This window comes from Artibeus jamaicensis, unplaced genomic scaffold, assembly GCF_021234435.1.
Source record: "Artibeus jamaicensis isolate MK-2021 breed Jamaican fruit bat unplaced genomic scaffold, CSHL_Jam_final contig_760, whole genome shotgun sequence".
Lineage (NCBI taxonomy): Eukaryota > Metazoa > Chordata > Mammalia > Chiroptera > Phyllostomidae > Artibeus > Artibeus jamaicensis.
The window spans coordinates 1,658,049-1,679,332 of NW_026521955.1; the positions used below are offsets into that span (position 1 = coordinate 1,658,049).

Genomic DNA, 21,284 nt, shown 5'->3' on the forward strand with positions numbered 1-21,284 from the left:
AACACTTACAGGTGCACAGCACAGTGGATTCCCAAGAAAGATAAACGTGGATTTCTCTGCCTGCTGGTTGATAGGAGAGCGTACCAGGTGGGCAGGTCCGGTCAGTCGGGGAACAAGTGTCAGCGAAGCACAGCTCATGCCCATTTCTCCGCGCTCTTCGTCCAGGTTCTCTCGAAGCCTTTCCGCCACGGCGCTCCAGTAGGGCGGGGACTCTCTGGGTCCCCACAGTCTCCGAATTCCGCGCCTCCATGCTCCGGTTAGCCCGGACCGGTAGGGGCCAGTACCCACAACTGGAGCCCCATCCCAGGCTCCCTCCCTCACCCCTTCAGTCCGACCTGCTAGGTTGTCAGGAGTCTGTGCCCAGGTGAGGAGGGAAGGGTGCGGTCCCTTTTTGCCTTTGCCGCAGGCTCTCAGGCTCTCGGTACTGCCTGAGGCAGGTTTCTCTGACTGGTAGTGGGGAGTGGGAATGTCCACTTTCCGTGCAGGCCCCTGGGGTAAGGAGGCTCCTCTTGGGGCTTCAGTGTGAGCTGTGCCTGCAGAACAGGGAAATGGGGAGACCAAGGACGCTCAGGTCATGGTGGGGTTCACACCCCCATCTACTTAACCCGTTGATCTCATTTAATCCTAGTGTCTTGTGTGTTCTTATTTCATCTAGGTATGTTTTATCTGTTGTGAAACGGGAAAGATAATAATACTGCCTTTGTAAGATTACTGCGAGTGCTTGGACATTGTGAGCCCTCAGCAAATGGAAGGATGAGCTGGAGAAGGGTGGGCCCATTGCTCCCCGGCCCGCGGAGCCTCTACAGGTTCCGGCTTTCCAGCCGCAGCGCAGAAACAGCTCGCTGCCCAGAAAGAGCTCACAGCCCACGGTCCTTAGTAGCCTCTGGGGACCGCGAGAAGATCCAGCCTGGGATCCGGTGGGAGATGGGCTTTTGGTGAATCATGCAAAGACTGGTGCTGGGGTTTGCCTCGGAACATGGTGGAGAGAGGTACCGGGATTTGGAGCCCAGTGGAGTCGAGGGCGGAGGAGGAATTGGAAGGGGGAACCGAACATTTCGAGCTATCAAAGTTCTGTGGCTATTTATTCAAAGGCCTTCCCCAACCCCGGCAGAAATCACTTAGGGGGCGCGATCCAATCTGCCACCTGTAGGCGGCGCTGTGACGAGGCGACTGCCGGAGAGAGGTGGCCGGGCCGCGAAGACCGCGGGGCATTTTCCAGGCCTCGGACCCTGACTCTCGGCCCCTGGCCACCGCTCCCTGTTTCCGGGGAAAAGCAAGGACAGTGCCGCCGGAGTCCCCGCTCCGGGCTCCGCGCGGCCGGTGGTGGAGAAGGTGGCGCCTCGAGAGCACGGCGTGCGGCAGGCCCGGCTACCCGCCAGGCGTCGCAGGACGCAGCGCGACTCTCGGTCGCACCGCGCCCCCCACAGTCCGCGGAGACCGCAGTGAGCGGACGCGGTTCTCTGTATCTGTCACTGGCGATGGGAGGAAAGCCGGTCCCTGGGAGCGCGGCCCGGCGGCGGGCGGGGCACCGGGTGGCCCGCGGGCTCCGCGGGCGCAGGGCGGCCGGCGCCGGGGCGCAGAGGCGAGGGCCGGTCCGCCTTCGGGCCAATCGGGTCTTCGGACGGAGGCAGCGGCACCGCTCTCTCCGGACCCGGTGGGCAGGGCGTTTGAAAAGCCCGAAGCTCTGCGTTTCCCACAGGCAGCCGCAACCCTCTGGAGCCGCCCCGGCGCGCGGCTGCAGAACCACCGCGACGGGTCCTCCCCGGTGGCCGGGCGGCGCGCAGGCTGCGGGCGCTGCGACCCCGGCAGAAGGGAGGCCCCCGCCCCGGAGAGGCTCAGCCCGGCCTCGCGCGGGGACCCTCCCCCGCTGGCCCCGACCGGGACCCGGTTCCACACCGCGCTGACCGGCCCGCAGCCGCGGGGTTCGCCCCTTGCGCAGAAATGTGTTCTTTCATTCGCGGACTTAATAAACACATGTAACCATATCACAAGGGGCCCCGCGCCGTCCTTCTGAAAGTAATTCTGCTGTTGAAAACTGAAAAATGGGTGTAATTTGCGTTCAGAAAGTGATGCTGGGGTCACGGCAATTTCCCGGGCCGTTATTTATTTTTACTTAAAGTCTTTAGGGAAGAGTTGCTTATATACTCAGGAACCTTCCAGTGCGGGCAATGCCGCTCGCCTTCGACGTGGGGGGAGGGTGGTGTGGAGAACAATTACTGAGTGACGCTAATATGGGGAAACTGAAAAGAAATGTCGATTGTTTTTATTGTAACAGAAGGAGTGAGCAAACAGAAAAACCAACCCCGAGTGATCGGAAACAGGCAGGCGGAGAATTAAAGGCGAGTTCCCGGCGGCAGCCGGCCCCTCCCCTGCCCTCGGCAGGAGACCGAGGCCACGAGCGCTCGCCGCCCTCGCAGCCCCGGGCCGACCCCACGGCCGCAGCGGGATCGCGCGCTCAGGACCGCGCCCGGGGGGCTACTGTCTTTGGGGGGAAAGGGTCTTGTTTCGGAGCGTCGTCGGCAGGAAGGCGGAGAGGCCGCGGGGAGGCCTTGGCGGCTCTGGGAGAATCCTCCGGGCCTCTCCGGGGGCCCCCGCGGCCTCTTCCTGGGCTGCTGCGTCGGTCGCGTCCGCAGCCCGGGGAGCCCGAGCTCGCAGGTCAGTGCGCGGGCACCGCAGGCCCCCAGCCCCGCCCCGCCCCAGCGCGGCCGAGGGCCGCAGAGGCCCATCTCCCGCTCGCCTCGGCCCTTTCCTCTACATGCGACCCCTGCCGCCCCCGCCTTCCAAGCGCCGATCCTCCGGCATCAGCCTGGGGTGGACCCTCCCTCAGTTCGGGCCCTGCGTGCTCTGCTCGCTGCCACTCACGCTGGGAGGTGGAAGGGGCTGAGGAGCGGTCGCTGACCCCGCGAGGCGAGGACCTGGCGTGGGCCGATAGGTGTTGAAACCCACGGCCTGGCGTCGGCAACGCAGTTCCGCGGGGGGTCAGAGAAATCCGGCCTCTTTCTCACTGCGTCCTTCACTCACCCTGCGAGAGCCGCTCGGGTGCGGAGCCGGATGCGGGGTCTCGCCTCTGCCTCATTCCTCCCTCGGACGCCTGGAAGGACTGTGTTTGCGCGGTGCTTCGAAAACCCACCCGAGTCATGTCCTGACTGTTCCAAAGCCCCGAAACTTCCCCGCAGGGCAAGCGAGGGGCACCGCCGTTCCGGCCTGACTCGGGGTCCTGCTTGTTTCTGGAGTGGGGCAGGTTGAGGACTCTGATGCTTAATGTTCTCCCGGGCCGACTCCGCTCTTCCTAAGTGCGCCTGGGAACAGCAGACCGCTCCCAGCGCACACGCAGGCCGTTCTCGAGCTGCACCCGCACCCCCACCCGCAGCGGTCGGCTCTGACTCGCAGACCCGGGTGTGCAGGCTCCTGGCAGAACAGCCCAGGGCGTCAGTTGAAGTTGGAGCGAGGGCTCCGGCTCCTAGCAAAGCCCGTTGCACCCGGGTCTGACCTCGGCATCCCCCAGGCGGCTCTTGCCAGGCCGCGCTAGGGCGGCCTCGGACGGGGCTAGATTCTAGTCCGCGGTTCGCAACCCTCCTCAGACAGCACTAGGGCCAGGAGGGGGTCGCCGCAGGTGACTGCCCGCGGCACCGGGCCTGCTGACAGATTTATGAAGACTCTAAAGCATCTGGCCTGGGCTCGCAGGTGCAGGGCGAGAGTCCATCCAAAAAAGCGCGCTACGGACTAAAGTTCTCCCAGCCGTGTGCCCAGGCTGGACTGCCTCTGGAGTCCTGGGCCCCGGTGCCCTCGGGCCGAAGTACAGGTTTGTTCGCTTCAGTGCTGAGCATAGGGATTCTCTCCAACCCCCCGTAAACTCCTTGCTTCACACTCTCCCGCCCGGCCAGTTTCTAGTCTCCCACTGAGTAAATATTTACCCAGAGAGTGGGTCTCTTCTCAAAGGAGGCCTCGACAGCGCCCTGGAAAGGGCTTTTGGCTTCTCCCCAGCCTCTAGTAGCTGCAGGCCGTACTAGTTGTGTTTTGGTTTTCATCTTAAATTTCTTTTAGTTGAAATTCTTCCGATCTGTGTGTAATCTCCTGCGTCCAGAGCGGGCAGTCACCAGGGGGATGCTGACCCCAGCTGACCCGTGCCTTTTTTCGAAGTCCTGCATCCCTGTGCCCACCACCTAGGGTTGCTGCTCCTCAAACTCTCCTTTCCTCCTTCCCTTCTTCCCTCCCTCCCTCTGTTTCTGTCCCTCTTTCAGGTCATTTGTCTCTCATTCATCTGATGGTCTAATACCTGGCCACAGCACTCAGTGTCCCCCCCCGGGGGGTAGGGTTCAGAATCAACCCCTTCCTCTAGGATTCCCTGAAGCTTCCATTCCTCTTGCCCCAGGAGCCCCAGTCTGGGCTTCCCGGGTACTTGAGCATTCCAAAAAGCCAAAGATTCTACATGCGCTGTTGGGAATGCGCTGAGCTGAGCGCGCTGTGCCTCCTCTTTGTCCCCCAACCCACCTACTTGAGGTGTGAGGTGGCCTTGTCTGGCTACCATGGAGCAGAGAGTCCCTGCAGCTATGACCACATTCCAGGCCAAGGCCAGGTCCAGCAGGTGGAAATGGACATAGTTGCGGACCTGTCCATTCAGGAACTCCCTGAGATGAGGCAGCTGCAGGAGATGAGGGAATGAGAGTGTGTTAGGTCCACCTACTCAGAAGTGTGAACAAGAGTTTCTAGGCCATTTTGGGCTGGTGCTGTAGCCCCCAAGGAGAAATCATAGCTTACACGGGGCACTGGGTCTTGCCAGCCCCAAGGAAGAACAGCTTTTTACTGACACCGCAGACCCTCAGAGCTGCGAAGCATTCACTGAGTGCACTGGGGCTGAGCAGAGCCCGCCCGCAGTAGGTTGCTACTCACTGCGTGTTTCTGAGAGGGAAAAGAGTCAGAGGGATTCCTAATCAAGGTGCCCAGCATGTTTATTCCTACCCAAAAGCCTAAGGCAGAATCATAAGCTCTCCTCAGTTACTGCAGTCTCAACTAATTTGTACCCCAGCCCCAAGAAGGAGCTGCTGCTGCTTCTAAAAGCTTGGATTCCAAAAGACCTTTGCGTTGTAAAGTGCCTGTCGGTGTGACTCAACAGGTATTGGGGGTCAGGACCAGTAAGACCCCTATCAAGTCAAACTTTGAGATTTTAAACAGTTGGGGAGAGAGAAGGCAGGTAAGTTCAAGTGCTGTATTCCTAGTTGTAGGACACCGATGGTAAAGAATTAAGGGAACTCAAATTCATCTTTCCTTTATCTTTTAAACTCTTCGTACCTGGAAATTTGAACATAGAATGTCTACCATAGAAGAGTAAGGATCTGAGGATTGCTGTTCGTTTCAAAAAGCACAGCTGATCGTTACTTTCTGCTGGTTTCTTGCCACTGACTTCCCCGGGATCTTGGCCCAGTCAGCTTCTCCGTAGACCAGAGTAACACACATCCCTTGAGATCGTGAGAGGATCAGCCCAAATCCTGGAAGGAGTGGTCAGTCAATAGACAGCATGCGTATCACAGACCCGAAGCAGGACGACTGAAAAGTTCATTTTAAAACAATGTTCCACATATTGTTGTAAAATGTTGATTAGCGTTCTCTATAACTCACACTCAAAACGAGAATAATTTTGGCCACCCAAGAGAGAACTGTACACTTTAGATTAGATTCAGGGTGAACGAAGTGGAAACTCAGAGGAAGGCTGAACCCCGGGCCCTCTGGTCGGTAAACCGAAGATGCGGGCATTACATAGACATGCAGACCAGGTATTCATCTTTCCGGGATAAAGTCTTTTTTATATTTAAACAAAACCCCTTTGCAGGGGTTTTGTGGTGGTGGTGAAACCGGCAGATGTTTGCACCAGGCGCCCGAGGACCGGCACCTTGTCGCGGGAGTGCGCCCCAGGCGCAGGCATCAGTCGAAGGTGGCTGTGCGCTCGCCTCGGCCGCGCGTGGCTGCCTTCCCTGCGCCCGGCTCGGCCTCTGTCTGCAGCCTGTGTGGCTGCGGGGTGGCCCTGCGCCCCTGGACAAACCCTCCCCTGGAGACTGGGGTATGGGGCTAGTCGCGTGGGGGGTGGGCAAGGAGAGGTTTTGTTCTGGTGGTGAGCATGGCCTCCTCCTCTGACTTTGTCTCCCCTAAACCTCGTAGTCCCTCCGATGGGCCTCCCTTCCCACCCCTCGCTGGGGTGTGTCCACCCGTAACAGTTCTAAGACCTTGGTAAGCGCCCCCCACCCCCGCCAAAGTCTCCTCAGCCCCTTCTCTCTTCGAGTTTCTCATATGAGGACCAAAAGCTTTAATTTGCTTATTCAGCATTTTCATCAGCCTGATTTTGCTGTCTACTTGCGTTACTCCTCGGAAGGTGTCAAACACCAATTTCCATTTTATTGAGTCACCCAGGTGCGGAGCTAGCATGAAGAGACAGCGGAAGGACTTTCCGGGACGGCGCTGTCGCTCACCGGCCCGCACCAATCACCACGCGGCTTGCCCTCGGGCCCTCCTCCTTGGGGGGCGTGTCCATGGTGAGTGATAGACAGAGCTGCCCGCCTTGCTCAGCCCAGCCCACGTTGCTGCTTAGATTGAAATGCAGAACTCAAGCCACTTTCTACGGGGCAGAGACTTCCTTTTACTCCTTCCTTTTGCACTCTCGCCGCCTCCTCCCGGGAAGAAGCGGAGGCACGACGGTCTGGGGCAGCGACAGGCTGGGCCACTGAGGCCGTGCGGGAAGTTTCTTTCTGGGAGCTCGGAACTGGGGCCCGGTTGGTGTGCTGCTCGGAGCAATGGGTGAGTGGCTGCGGGGGACGCTGTCAGAGCCGGAGAGGGAGGGAGTAAGCGAGAGAGGGAGGGAGAGGGAATGCGAGGGCGCGCACCTCTGAGCGCTCACACTCTCCTTATTGACTTTGCTCTACAACTTGTAGGAACACGCTAAGGGTCAGAGGCGCACAGCAGTTCAGTCTAAACGCTGGCTACTGGGTTGCTGCTGATGCCATTTTCTGATTTTAAGAGAAGGGAGCGGTGGCATCAGCAAGCCCCGCAGCCCCTGTGGCAGACCAAGTTTTGTTTCACATACATGCCCACTGGCAAACAAAACAAAAAACAAAACCAAACAAAAAAAACCCAAAAAAACCCCCGACCTTCCCCTAGAGCCTAATTGCGCAGGTCCCCAAAAGGGGCGCTGAGGATCGAGGGGGAGCAGCCTAAGGACTTCAGCGCCCAGGAGCCGAGTAGGAGCCAGTTACAGGCGTCCAGACCGATTTCCCCAACCGATTCCAAGACTTTTGAACACTCGGAGCGGCCCGCGTCTCACCACTGTATTTGTTTCTAGCGGCCGCAGGCACCACCGGAATGAGGGAGGGGGTCTGATTCGCCCATAGCGGTTTAGGACCGTTCCTCAAAACTCGGGGGCCTCAGGGTTTGAAAAAAGCCTGGGTCCTCAGTCCGGGGCGGATGCAGCCTCCTGGGCCCCTGCCGCGCGCGGAGGCCGAGTGGCAGGCGACTGTCCCAAACTGCGGGTGCGCGTCCCTGCGCGCCCTATGTTTGTTTTGCAGAGCCAGCCTTTGGGGAGGTGAACCAGCTGGGAGGAGTATTCGTGAACGGGAGGCCGCTGCCCAACGCCATCCGGCTTCGCATCGTGGAACTGGCCCAACTGGGCATCAGACCGTGTGACATCAGCCGCCAGCTACGGGTCTCTCATGGCTGCGTCAGCAAGATCCTGGCGCGGTACAACGAGACAGGCTCGATCTTGCCTGGAGCCATCGGGGGCAGCAAGCCTCGGGTCACTACCCCCACTGTGGTGAAGCACATCCGGACCTACAAGCAGAGGGACCCCGGCATCTTCGCCTGGGAGATCCGGGACCGCCTACTGGCCGACGGCGTGTGTGACAAGTACAACGTGCCCTCTGTGAGCTCCATCAGCCGCATCCTGCGTAACAAGATCGGCAACTTGGCCCAACAGGGCCATTACGACTCATACAAACAGCACCAGCCTGCACCGCAGCCGGCGCTGCCCTATAACCACATCTACTCCTACCCCAGCCCCATCACGGCCGCCGCCGCTAAGGTGCCCACGCCGCCCGGGGTGCCCGCCATCCCCGGCTCCGTGGCCATGCCTCGCACCTGGCCGTCCTCGCACTCTGTCACCGACATCCTGGGCATTCGCTCCATCACCGACCAAGGTAAGGAGAGCTCAAGGGCCGCTGTGAGGATGTGCAGAGCCTTCCTCCGCACCGTCGCTGGGGTCTCAGTATTTGGGGCCTCAGCCAGCGTCTATCCCACCACCTGGGGCCTTTTCCTTTGGAAATGTAAGGAGTCTTCCCAGGGGGTGTCCTGATCTCATTAACTTGAAATTCATGCCCTCGGTTTCCTTGCCACACACAGTCTCCTGCCTCATCTCAAACTACCAGACCCTAACTTCCCCCCATCCCCAACACATGGTTCGCATTTTCCACCCTCCCCCGCCTCTCCCGCTGCCGCAGCCTCAGACCTGCTCGCTCACTTGGGGAGCACGGCCGGGGCGGACTTGGGGCGCAGCCCGAGAGATCAGAGCCGGCGTTGGGCTGCCGGCTGCAGGCGGCCTGTGTGGGGATCAGATGCGGCCGCGGGGAGTGGGGCACTCTGTGGAAAATGCGGTGTTCTTCTTGAGGATTCTAGCAATCAGGCCAAATTTGCTCAGGCAGGAAGTTCAAATGTCAGCTAATTGGTTTCATTCTTATGCTTCACTTCATTTTCCTCGGAAACGGAGGTCCGAAAGTTACTACTAGCAACTTGCATGTTACTACATTGCTCATTCTGGGACAATTTTCTGCTATATTTCTCTCTCCCTCTTAGCTGAACAGACTACACTATATACGTATCTTAGAAAGGGCCACCAACCACTGCCGTGGCACTTTGTAAGTGCTCCGTGATTCTCTGCTGTCCTCTCTTCTGTTCTTTTCTGTCTGTCCGCCCCTGCCGCTTCCTTTCAGGGTCCCCAGCTCCCCGGACGGCAAGTGGGCATCTAGTCCCTGCACGTCTTCAACGATGCCACCCCACAGTTCCTTTCCTTTCTCACCCTTGACCTTGCAGTGCTATAAGTGTCTTTTCTGCTCAGTAAGAACGATTCCCGGAGCCCTCTGTTCCCTCGGGCTTCCTCAAGAGCCCCGGGGTTTGTTTTCTTTTACTGCGTTGTTAAAACAAAGCAAAACAAAGCAAATGGCATAAATTTCTTTCTCGGTAGGGCGAAAAGAAAGTCAGAATACCCCAGACGCAGAATTTAAATATTCCGGAGATAAAGAGCCTACATTCTTAATTTTTCCAGCCTAAAGTTTAAAATGTGTGGAGGAAAAATTAAATAGGAAGGGGTGGTGGAGGAAATAGTTCCTTTAATTATTTCCTGCCTTTCTTATTTACTACCACATTGGCACCATTATCTTTTAAATAATTAAATCAGAGCCCCAATTTCTCATCTTCTTGTTCCCTGTGAATTTACAAGATCCTTCTAGGAGTTCAGTTAGTCTTATCCAGAGCTGGTTTGGAGCATTAGTTGGAGAGTTTGCCCTTGATTTATAGGATAAACTGACCTCACTGACATTTAAAGGAAGCCCCTGTTCATGGGAAAGTGTGAGATCAGCAGAAATGGGGGCTCATGGGGGGATCTCAATTTCTTAAGATAACTTCGAGCTTGTGCCCACCGATTGCCTTTTGTCTGGGAAGGCAAAGACAGACTGGCAGTTCTGGGCCAAAATACAGTTTCCTGGTGCAAATTGGAACGCTACCTAATTCTTTGGAGAGGGGGAGGGACAGTGAAAGAAGACTGACAGAGCTGAAAAGAAACCTTTTCTTCTCCAGGGATCCTACAGTCAGACCAAATGTCAGTTGGGAAAGGACTGGATTGTTGAGAGTAGTAACTCTTCATTCTAGATGTTGTCGATCCTGGATGCCAGCTATAAACAACCTGTTTTCTGACAAATCTGTGAATATAAAAAGATTGTTTCTAAAACGGGCCATTTCTACCAAACTTCCAAGCACTGTGTCTGGTGGAAGTATTTCATATCAAGTCGTAGTGGCTTTGTCAGCCTTTGGTCCTCCACCCATAGGTCCCAAAGACAGAACACACTGCTCGTAATCTTCAAACGTCGTCTATTTGAAATTGCACTTGGTCACTTAAAGATGCCAAGGATTCAATATGCACTCCCTTAGGTATTGTGCTAATCAGTTTACACCACGTAACTTACTTTTGCATCTCTACGCAGAACATAAAGGATAACCCGTGGCTTTATTCCTTTAACAAACATTTAATTCTACTTTCATTTTCTTAACCTTTTAAATCATAAAAGTCACCACAAAAATGACGCACATGACATTTACAATGGCAATTGCAATGCCTTTTTTTTTTTTGAGTCATATGCATGTACCCTCATATTCCACGTCTACAGAAAGGGCATCGAGGCCGGTCGCACACAAGGGAAAAACCTATGCACATATATTTTACGTGTGTATTGTAGGCAGCATTTCGTTGTGTTTGCAAAGAACTCTGCAGGCCTTTTGTTCCGTCCAGTGACAGAACTACCCGGTGCTAACTAGAGAGAGCACCCACCTGGACGTGTCTGCGCCCCAGCACGGAGGTGGTTCGGCCAGGACGCTCCCCTCTCCCTTTTCAGTCCCGTCCATTTCCAGAGTGTTGCCAACCCCCAGTCCACGCTGGGTTAGAACTGGGGAGAACGGTACAACCAGCTTTACGGGGTCTTACCCGTATTTGGAAACATTTTAGCAAAACGGTCAGGTTCCTTCCACCGGTTTCTCTGGGGGAGCCAGGGAAAACCAAAGACCGGTTGAAAAGAAAAAATGTTTCCTCAGGCGTGGGTGAGGGATCTGGGAGAGGCCTACTACGAGGCGGTCCCCTGCCGGGCCCTGGGCCGCAAGCCGGAGAGGCCGCGCCTCGGCCCCGCGCCCCTGGGAGGCCGAGGGCCGGGGGCCGCAGGGGGTCGGGGCCGCAGTGCTCGCTGGTCGCGGGTGCAGGTCGCGTGTCAGGAGGGGGCACGTGTTTTGGGCCGCCAGCCTGAGGTCTTCTCCTCCCCAGGAGTGAGCGACAGCTCCCCCTACCACAGCCCCAAGGTGGAGGAGTGGAGCAGCCTGGGACGCAACAGCTTCCCCGCCGCCGCCCCGCACGCCGTGAACGGGCTGGAGAAGGGAGCCTTGGAGCAGGAAGCCAAGTACGGCCAGGTGAGGAGCGAGGGGCGGCTGCTGGGCGGCGGCGCAGCCAGGTCCCGCCCTGACCCCGGCGCAGGGGAGGAGGCCGCGGCCGTCTGCAGGCCGGCGCTGAGCCGGTCCCGCGCAGACTGGGGGGCCGGGCGGGGAGGCGCCCCTTCCTTCGTGCGCGCAGTTGAGGCGTCGACTCCCGCCAGGGTCCGGGAGGCCTGGAGGCGCCTCCCGGCCTGTTTCGGGGCCCTGTCCGCCGGCCGCCTGGGGGCCGGGGTTGCCCGACCTGGGCCAGGGGGCGCCTCCGACAGGCTGCGGGGCAAGTGTCCTCCACGCCCGCCCGTGGAGCGCACGCGGGAGGTCTCGGCTCCGAAACTGCGGGGGCCGCGCGCTCCGGGCGGCGCGCGCTCCGGCTCCCGGAGGACAAACCAGCGTGGCTTGTGCTGTGGTAGCGGGAAGAGGGCAACCAGATAATCTTAATAAAGTTACCATTTCCCGATTAAAGGTCACGTCGGAACCTCCCAAGGGAGCTTAGTGAGAAAACCTCAAATTATACGGACTGGCTGTGGACCGTTTAATTTTTTTCCCTCTGTCCCTCCCCCGACGCTACTAAAGAAAAATCAAGCCACCCGTGTTTTTTTTTTTTTCTTTTTCTTTTTCTTTCTTTTCTGAGAAAGATCAAGCAGCCACAACAATAAAAGCTCCAGAGTTCGGAGTCTAAATTCATCACCACGCTAGAATCAGGAGTTCGAAGCCCAAACTCACTCTCTCTCTCTCAAAATAAAACAAAACAAAACAAAACAACAAAACCTCCCACCAAACAAAAATTTAAAGCAACGTAAAGTTTCTTCAGCAGATGAACAAAGCCGGGCAGGTTTGCAATTTCTTAATATCAAACTCCAATTCCAAAGCCTCAGAGTATCCAGTTTTCATTTCATTCTTTTAAAGTCCTAACACTTTCCATGTATTCTTGTCTGTAAAACTCAGCTTTTTAGGTAGAATGGAACTTGTCACTTTTATTTGCTGGAGAGAAAAACTTAGTTGTTATTTTCTCTAACAAACCCATTTTAACTTCTTCTCCCCTTTATTTTGTTAGAGTTGAGTCAGATTCGTAGTAACAACTCTCCCATGATAAATATCACAGAAAATAGCAGCAAGGAAGGAGGGTCCTATTCCTGAGTCTGTTCCTACTGTAAAGAATGCCAGCGAGAAGTTCTAAGAAAGTTTGTCATTTTCTTTTACAAAAGGGCCCATCATCTGTAAAGAAGAGGCAGTGTGTATAATCATTAGGAACTCTGATCTTCTGGTACCACCACCACTTACACAAGTCACTTACCCTTTTAGAGTATTCATTTCTTCATCATTAAAGTGGGAAAACAATACAACCTTAAGAGGTGTTGTGAAGATTCAGTGAGATAATGCAAACATATGGCATAGAAAGCATTCATGAAATGTTACCTGTGGCTATAAGCAGTGGTTAGAGATTGACTCTTAAAAACAAGCAATTAAAAAAATCAGAATATACTTTGTTCAGGGGTCTCATAGTGAACAAGTGACAAGGTTTTTTGTTACGAATAATAGCAGTGCATATACAGCACCCAGCAGAGTGGAAAACATTTAACAGGTGCTCAGTAATTTTTATTAGGTCATCATTTCTCAGAATAACATTGTGAAGAATAGTTTAAAAATAGTCTTTAATTTCCACATATATTTGATAATCCAAAAACCTTTCTGGTTATTTCCATAAATCAAAAAATCCTTATGATTATTTTTACTGTTTTGAATTATAGAGCTAGTATTTAAACTTGTTTAGAAATGGTTAATTTATACATACACTTCAAACTAAACATAGTTTAAAAAAAAGAAAATAGAGCACTTCAAATGAACACGGAAAAATGATTACATTTAATACACAATATTAAATCACTGAATTATTAGATTTATAAAAGCAGGTAACTGAAAGAAATAAGTGGCCAAATAAATATTGTTGTAAGAGAACAAGTTAAATTTTTTCCAGAAAACATATTTATATCAAATTTACATTTGAAAAGTTCTTAATTGAAATATACTAATCTTCTGCATTGCCAGGTAGTAAGATAACTCAAAGGATGTAAAATTTCAAAACCTAAAAAGTTTCAATGGACAATTAAACCAGCAGTTACTTTATTATAATGATCAAAATAGTGCTTAATGCTGGAGGTGTGCTAAGCAGGCACATAAATTTAGACTGTCATTTTATGAGCAACTTTGGAATTTATTATTTTATTTTAATACTAATTTATTACATACTTTGAAAAATAGAATGGTTTAAGGCAAAATTAAAGAAGTATACCTACCAACAATTAAGTAATTCACTAGAATTCAAATATCCTCAGTAGAGGACACCAAGCAATTTTGGAATTTAGACAATGATTTCCTTGAAGGTAAAATTATACATTAATATTTGCTTTTAAACATGCAAAGAAGCAAGGGGGTGTTTTACATACATGTTATATATATATATGTGTATATATATATATAATTTTTGTATTTGAACAAAATTTAGAAGTCTTCGGTAAAAAATATTCTGAAAATTTTTGCCATAATACTTTCGGGGCATTTATGGTTGTTATTAAAAAGTGCAACATTATATGATCCCAATTTGATTTTAGTATATAAAGGAGGAAATTGAGAATTCAGAATTATAGGATTTAGAACATAATCTATTCCCAGAAGACACCTGTAAAATTCCCTAAGAGGCTGAATTGACAACTGATTGTAGGTAATCCAGTTTCCATTTGCAGTTTTAACTGCAAAGAAAGATGCCCGATTGCTAATAATTAGAACCTTATGCACATTTATTACACACACACCTACCTTTTGTTTTCAAAATTAGCCCATTAGTTTAGAATATTCAAATTTGTCTTACACATTAATATTACACTGCAATTTATATTGTCTATCTCTGAGGACAGGAGAAAAATAGTATTTATCTATTTTTCTTACCCACATTATATATTAGGTTAGAGCTCTTTAATTTCATGCTATTCTGAATGGTAACAATGTTCTCTGGTTCTTAATGGCTGGTTTTCTTCTGTTGAAATCATAAAATCTCTATTAAATGCAACTGAATGGCAAAAACATATAAAGAATAATGGGTTGGAAATAGCTATTCACATTTTTACACGATACTTGGTGAATCACTGCCTCATTACATTTAAACAGTTTATAAGCAGTTTTATAGCTTTTGAAAAATATTCTACAATTGGGCATACTTTCTCAGAAAAATATATTGCATGTCTGGTACTTTATTTAAAGTATCTGAATGGTAGATTGATAAGCATTCTTCATTTTTGGGTAGCATATATTTTATTTAGACAGCAAACTTAATATAATACTAGTTACAAATTGAGATGTCAGAAATGAAGAAGAGTCTATAAATACTTGAACTTAAGAAAAAGTTCAGAGGTGTGAAAATATTTGAATTCAGAGGCATAAATTAATCTGAAATAATGATAGCTCAGAATATTGAATATAATTTATTAGTATATTATTTTAAAAACTGGTGGTCCTTGTAGACATAGTATTCTTATGAAAATATAAGTTAATTTGCACTGGATTTTTCTTAATAGCAAATAAAGTTAATTTTGTGTTAAATAACTTATTATTTTGTAGAGAGACTGCAGTTTCAGGCAAATGCCAATAGAGAGTCTTTGAAATTTATAGTTATCTATTATATGAGACACTGCTTGACCTGCTTAGCTTTTAACTATTAGTGTTTTAAAACAAAATTAATGATTATACATCAGTAAAATGTGTCATATAAAATGCAAAATATTTTTTTTAAATTTAAGACTACATCTATTTTAATAACATTTGGAAGCATAAAACTTAGGAAAAAAACCTTAAATAGTAGCTTTGCATTACCTGGAGACATTTAGATCTGCAGTGAGATAACTAAGCATAATTAAGATCCTTTTGAATGAATGTTGATACCATATTGACAACTGTCATTTCATTTTATCAGATTTGTTTTGCTAAGTTGTTGCATAATAAACTACAAACTTTAGGACAGCCAGAAATATGATTTCACCATAAAAATGAGAGAAAATCTTGTTTATGTTCAGATCCGAACTACTTTCTTGTTTATGATATATATTGAGGTTGAAACTCTAGGTGAAGCACATCTCTGCTTGTGGCTACATCTACTTCATTATAAAGCCAAGGTAACCTCATTTTATCATAAGGGGAGGACCAGGTGGAACTGATGAGTGGGTGAAGGATTGTGGGTAGAGAATTGGGCACTACTATTTGTATTTTCTTCAAGAGTGAAAATGTTGAGTAGACAATTCCCATAATTTGAAGAATAATAGTTTATAACCTCTAATAATAGCCAGACAGTTGTCATACCAGGGTTTTTTTGTTTTGTTTTTTTTTTTTGTGGCCATTAGTGTTAGGGTGCTAATGCATTCCTTTTTCTCGGTGGTGGGAATAAATGGACCAACCATCAATCAAATAATGAAATGGCTAGGTTAGAAGTTTTATTTACTTTTTTCAACAGCTTTAATAATTTTGCTTATGTAAAGTGTAATACTTGCTGTGATAAAGGATGCCTACTTGTTTTTATTAAAGCAAGAGTATCACGTGTTTCGCTTTCAAAAGGGTGCCCTAACTAAAGTACACAAAGGATTTTGAAATACCTATAATGTGTCCTGTTTTGTGAGGACAGGAGATGATTAAGGCAAGTCCCTGTCCTCAAACTGTTTATAATCTAGCTCTCTGCCAATACAGCTTCTCAACATATTCACTTAAAAACGTATTCTCAAGACCTGGCAAATCTATATTTCTATCCTTTTAGAACAAATAAAATGAAAACTCATACTTTTCATTCATTCTTGTGACAACCTTTTAACTAAACTACATTGCAGTTTATATATATATTTTTCTGGACAATTTCCTTTAATGTCAGTGTGATAAAATCTGTCTTTTCCTAAAAATATTCAACAAAGTAAGTGACTTACTTTCTCCAGGATATGTAGTTTGGTCTATTTTACTTTGTATTAGTAAATTTCATTCTCAAAATTAGTCCCTCATTCAGGGAGGACCCTTGTACTATTCTTTGGTGAAAAGGATTTTCTCATTGCTCTCAAGGAAGATCTCTATACAAAAAGGGGTGGATGGACTGAGGTCTTAGTTATGGAATCTTTAGGAAAGGCATTTTCAAATATGAGATTTCCATTACATGCCCACTGCTGGGGTTTCATTTGGAAAATTTGTTTACTCTTCCCCAGGGATTCCATATGTTGGTTGATATATAAATCATATTTACAATCCAATTAAATAGAGTAATTTAGCATGTTTGCTCCCTCTATATTTATGGTGTATATTTGGTAGTCTCTACTCAGCCTAACTAGCTTTTCAGATTAATTACATGCCCTTCACTGAAAACACTAAACAGATTTGGGGAGTTAAAGTCATGTACTCTTTTGCTGGAAAGAATAAACAAACATCCATGCTACCTGTGTTGCTCTCCTTTGCGGTGGGAACGTTTTCCCTTTCAGTGGTTGCTTCATAAATAACAATGACTTTATCCAGGAGAGACTTACATCTTTTACTAATGTCATATTTCAAAACTAATAGTGAGAAAATTGATGTGTTTATCGAGTCACCAGAATGAATAGTGAAGGTGGCAGGTACCTATTAAAGTATGTTTATTCTCTCATCTTGCTTAATGCCATTTCCTCCCTAAATTTCTAAATGTGAACTTTAAAAGCAAAAAGAAAAAAGAAGATAAAAACTTTTCATTCCAAATCTGGGTCATAATTTAACCTGAGGGAAAGTTTAGAGCTATTTTTATACTGTTTAAAGATTTTTTTAAGCAAACATTTTAGCCCCCCCCTTGCCTTTTTGTGGATGTCAAACTTCTCCCAGCTTCCCTTCCTACCCTTCATTTCTGCAACACAGAGGATGCCAAATCTCTAAAATTACTTTATGTTGCAGGTTTTAGAGAATTTTGAAATATTTATATTAATAATAATAACATAAAAGCAAGTTGGGTGCCTTCAGTGTGAGAAATTGGACAAATATGGAAAAATTAGTAGAGTTTTCATACTTGACAAACATAGTCGTAGAATAAGTGGGCACCTGAAGGTAACTCAGGCCTAAATCCAACGGTGTGCCCGCCTCCCTCCGAGTCCTGGGAAAGCTGTCTAAGATGGGACAGTAGTCTAGCCTGGTTTCTCAGGGCGAGCGATTCTGGGCAAAAAGATTGTAAGGGGACTGTAAACACTGCAACAAAATAGTTGAGGAGCCCCAAATAAAAGGGGGCATATCTAGGAGCAATTGTTCCAAAAAGAAGGGTGTAAGGGGAAGAAAGGGAAGATAACAAAGCCAGCGTTTCAGAGAGAACTGTCATTTGGATAATAGAAAAATACAAAGATTAAAAGAAGGGATAGAAAAAAGTTAGCTATGATGACAAAGAGATCTTGTCAACAGATTTTTTTCCCTGCTAACTAGAATGTTGTTTTTGTCATGTATAATATTAAGTAGGTTAACCTTATGTATTTATAAAATGTCGAGCAAAGGTTTTCCTTATTTTAAAAGTAATCATTATTACCTTAACATTTTAATCTGAACATTCCTATTTTACAACTCTTCGTACACGGTGGCCTCAACAGTACAAAATATTAATTAATGGTGGAATGAAAGAGGCCAAATGTGGATGCAAACATCTTTCCACAACTGAACTGGCATGAGACCTTTCCAAGCTAATTTCTCATAGGTTATTGGGGAAATCCTAAATAAACATGATCAGAACTATAATCTTGATGCAATGCTAGATTTCTTCTGCAATTTGATAGCTCACTATCTTCATACTCATCTGCTGAGAGCCTCACGGTGCCTCCTTTGAGCCATTCCCAGAAAGAAGGGAAAAAGATTTTTTTTAGAACTGAAGAAACAAAATGAGATATAGCAATGGGAATCTAGAAGAAGAAATGATATCTTCTGTTATCTCAAAAGATGCTCCAATTTCAGATTAAATTGTGTGTCTTTTAATTGTCCAGCAAAAGCAAAAAAAAATATATACTTGCTACAGAAGATCCTGCATCAGAAAAAGGTGATATTCTTTTAACACGTGGCCACTGACTTGCCAGTTGCACTAGGGAAAATGGCTGAATTCGTCAATCTACATTATTGTGTATAAAAAGAGAATAAGATTTCATTTATGTTAGATAATGATGTACAGTGGTTTGTTTCTTTAAAAATACAGTATCACCCTTTGGGACCCTTGTAATACATTTTAATTTTAATTCAACATTGTGTTGTGTTCCCTATATATTATCCTATAATTATTATAAACTCAATAGTACAACACAGTCCTCATTATCCGGTGAAATATGATGAATATTTCTCGGTGCCAGGACACACTTTCCTCTTCCCCATTTTTCAAAGAACAGGCGCTCTGGCAAACAGAACGGGAGGAACATGCCCTTACAGACCAAGGGCACAACGTTTAACCAATCTACTTTTATTCTTATTTTGTCAGCAATTCATGAGCAGCGTTAAATCATAGCCATGTATATATCCCACTCCAAGGATTAACTCTAAATTGAGGAAATCATTTTGAGACCCCATCACTGCATTCTCAGAGATGCGGAAGTGAGAATAATAACCAGACAAATTAAATTAGAAAATAATTTCTATGTTGCAATTGACTTGCAAAAAGCATCTAATTAACATATGCCTGCTTTACTTACCTCTAAGGATTAAATCAGTTTTACTAATAATAAATCTGTTATTTGCATTTTTACTTTCACTAAGAAATAGGTTGCTATGTTAATTCGCTCACATCGCTACCAGGAAGAAGGATGTACTCTTTATTTTTAAATAATGTAGAAATTGAGGGGAAAAAATTAGGTTACTTGAAGAAGGATGCTGAGTGTCCATGCCAGAATCAGATTAGAGATGAGGGTGTTTTTAGCGTTGTTTATAGTAACGATACCAACAATAATTGGATGCCAAGAAGAGCACCGTTTTTAGGCAGACATGCCTGTGAGAGCTGCTGCAAACCGAGATTTTACATTAAATTCATTTCAAGAGATTTGTCCACGTGGCCTTTAAAAATGCACATCACAGGGCCCCAAAACTTTGCGAGCAAATTTTCCAAATTCAAAACCACACATATGCAGGTTTTTTTATAGTTGAATCTCCAGTTTCTTTTTCGATAGAATAGCTCTGGAAAAAAATACCCCCAATGTTCATTTAAAAACCCTAAAAAGACAAACAGCCTGATTTTGCATGTCCTTGGTCCAATAAGCATTTACAACATGACGATGTAAAATACGGAGCATGTTTTATTTAACAAAGGTTGTGCTCATTTTGAGTTTCTAAACTGATAGCCCACGCTCTGTGCCCATTTTTCCTGGGAATGAAAGCCGCACCAACCAGGCCCTACACAAATGTCTCCACAGAAGAGCCGAACAAAACCGAGGTATGGAGAACGCTGGCAAAGGCATATGGATCGCAGAACAGATTCCAACACTATTTAATCACTACTAATTCTTTCCTCACCCTGCACTGCCTTCCTATAGTTCCAAATAGCAAAGCAAATACTGTGCATTTTCTGGTCCTAGCCTCCTCAAAACCTTTGTGGAAAGAATGATATCTTGTCTTTTGGCATTGTGTTTATTTAAGTAGCAAGACTGTGAATGCATTTAGAATATACTTAAGGTCAAATCTAAAAAAAAAATCAGAACGTAGAGTCAGAATATTGTTAGCTGCTACTACTCAAAACACAGTACAGCACAGTCTGCTTCTAGGAGCCTGTGAAATGCCAGCTGCTGTCATGTGCTTATTTTCACCTCCTCTCTTTTCCTGCTCCTCTTAGGCACCAAATGGCCTCCCGGCTGTGAGCAGTTTCGTGTCAGCATCCACCATGGCTCCTTACCCGACCCCGGCCCAAGTGTCACCTTACATGACCTACAGCGCTGCTCCTTCTGGTTATGTTGCTGGACATGGATGGCAACATGCCAGTGGCACCCCACTTTCCCCCCACAACTGTGACATTCCCGCGTCGCTGGCATTCAAGGGAATGCAGGCAGCCAGAGAAGGTAGTCACTCTGTCACAGCTTCCGCACTCTGATGGGAGATTCCGTCCGCCACAGCCTCACCCAGCGGCCCCCTCCGCACACCCTCCCCTTCCTGCCCTCCAACCCTTTTGCCTGGAGAGCTGGCTGTATGGACTCACGTCCTTTGTGCTGATGACACTTAATTATTTCTTGCCATAACTTCTCTCTCACAGAAAACCTGACAGGACGTTAGAATTTAGAAGCAAAAGCAATATTTAGGACTGAATGAGACATCTGTGCTGCCCACACACTGTTGTAATGTAGTGAAGAAACCTGCACCCCTCAAAGGGCTTAAGGAACTTTTTAAACTAGTCTTTGGTAAAACCACACGTGTATATTTATTCTAAATCAACCTAAACTTTTGAAATGTGCAATTGTTGAGATTTTTGCAAAATCAATAAAGGAAAATACATATAGAAAAAAAGTTATGCTACACCCTCTAATCAAATAAGGTGACCAGATAAGCCTTAATTTATCACTAGGAAACCAATCAGCAATTGATATGAGTGATCCTTTGTTTATCTTTAAAGAGGTGACCTATTTTTGTTAGAGAATATATGTATAACACAAGCAGTATCTGAATTTAGCTTCTCCCGGTGTTCTGACTTGGTTCCAAATATGACGATGTTTATATTTTCTATTAGTTTGTAAATATGGACTCTGGATGGTGCATTTGTGTTTTCGTCCCGTGGGATGTGTCCCCTCCCCCAGCCCTCTCTATTTTTTTCTTTCTTTTTGCAAAGGTGACTTTCTGGCAACGTCTTTGTCTCTGTTTGGTGGTGGGCTGCTCAGGCTCCTGGACCTGGACTTGCCATAAACTCTGTGTGTGCAGTGAAGGCTTCCCCATCTCATGAAGGACATTCTCTTTCTACAGCAGAGGATTCAAAAAGCAGCCTCAACAAGCCAGTCTCCCATTCTGTATCCTACCTAACCCAACAACACACACGCCAAACATGCAAAGACAAGAGGGTGGAAAATATCTGAACAAGAAGTCTCTAA

At 47.6% G+C, this 21,284-nt stretch overlaps 1 protein-coding gene across 1 annotated transcript; it reads left to right on the top strand.

The window, feature by feature from the left end:
• The first annotated feature begins 6,728 nt into the window (after positions 1 to 6,728).
• PAX9 (paired box 9) lies at positions 6,729 to 20,460 on the top strand. The gene is made up of 4 exons (XM_037164781.1): positions 6,729 to 6,786; positions 7,551 to 8,177; positions 11,063 to 11,202; positions 20,045 to 20,460. The coding sequence occupies exons 1-4, from the start codon at positions 6,783 to 6,785 to the stop codon at positions 20,297 to 20,299; spliced, it is 1,026 nt and encodes a 341-aa protein (XP_037020676.1). The 5' UTR covers positions 6,729 to 6,782; the 3' UTR covers positions 20,300 to 20,460.
• The last annotated feature ends 824 nt before the right edge of the window (positions 20,461 to 21,284 follow it).

Coding starts and splice junctions, on each gene's coding strand:
- PAX9 (XM_037164781.1), top strand. Junction 8,178..11,062: donor TCGCTCCATCACCGACCAAG/GTAAGGAGAGCT, acceptor CCTCCCCAGGAG/TGAGCGACAGCTCCCCCTAC. Junction 11,203..20,044: donor AGGAAGCCAAGTACGGCCAG/GTGAGGAGCGAG, acceptor TGCTCCTCTTAG/GCACCAAATGGCCTCCCGGC.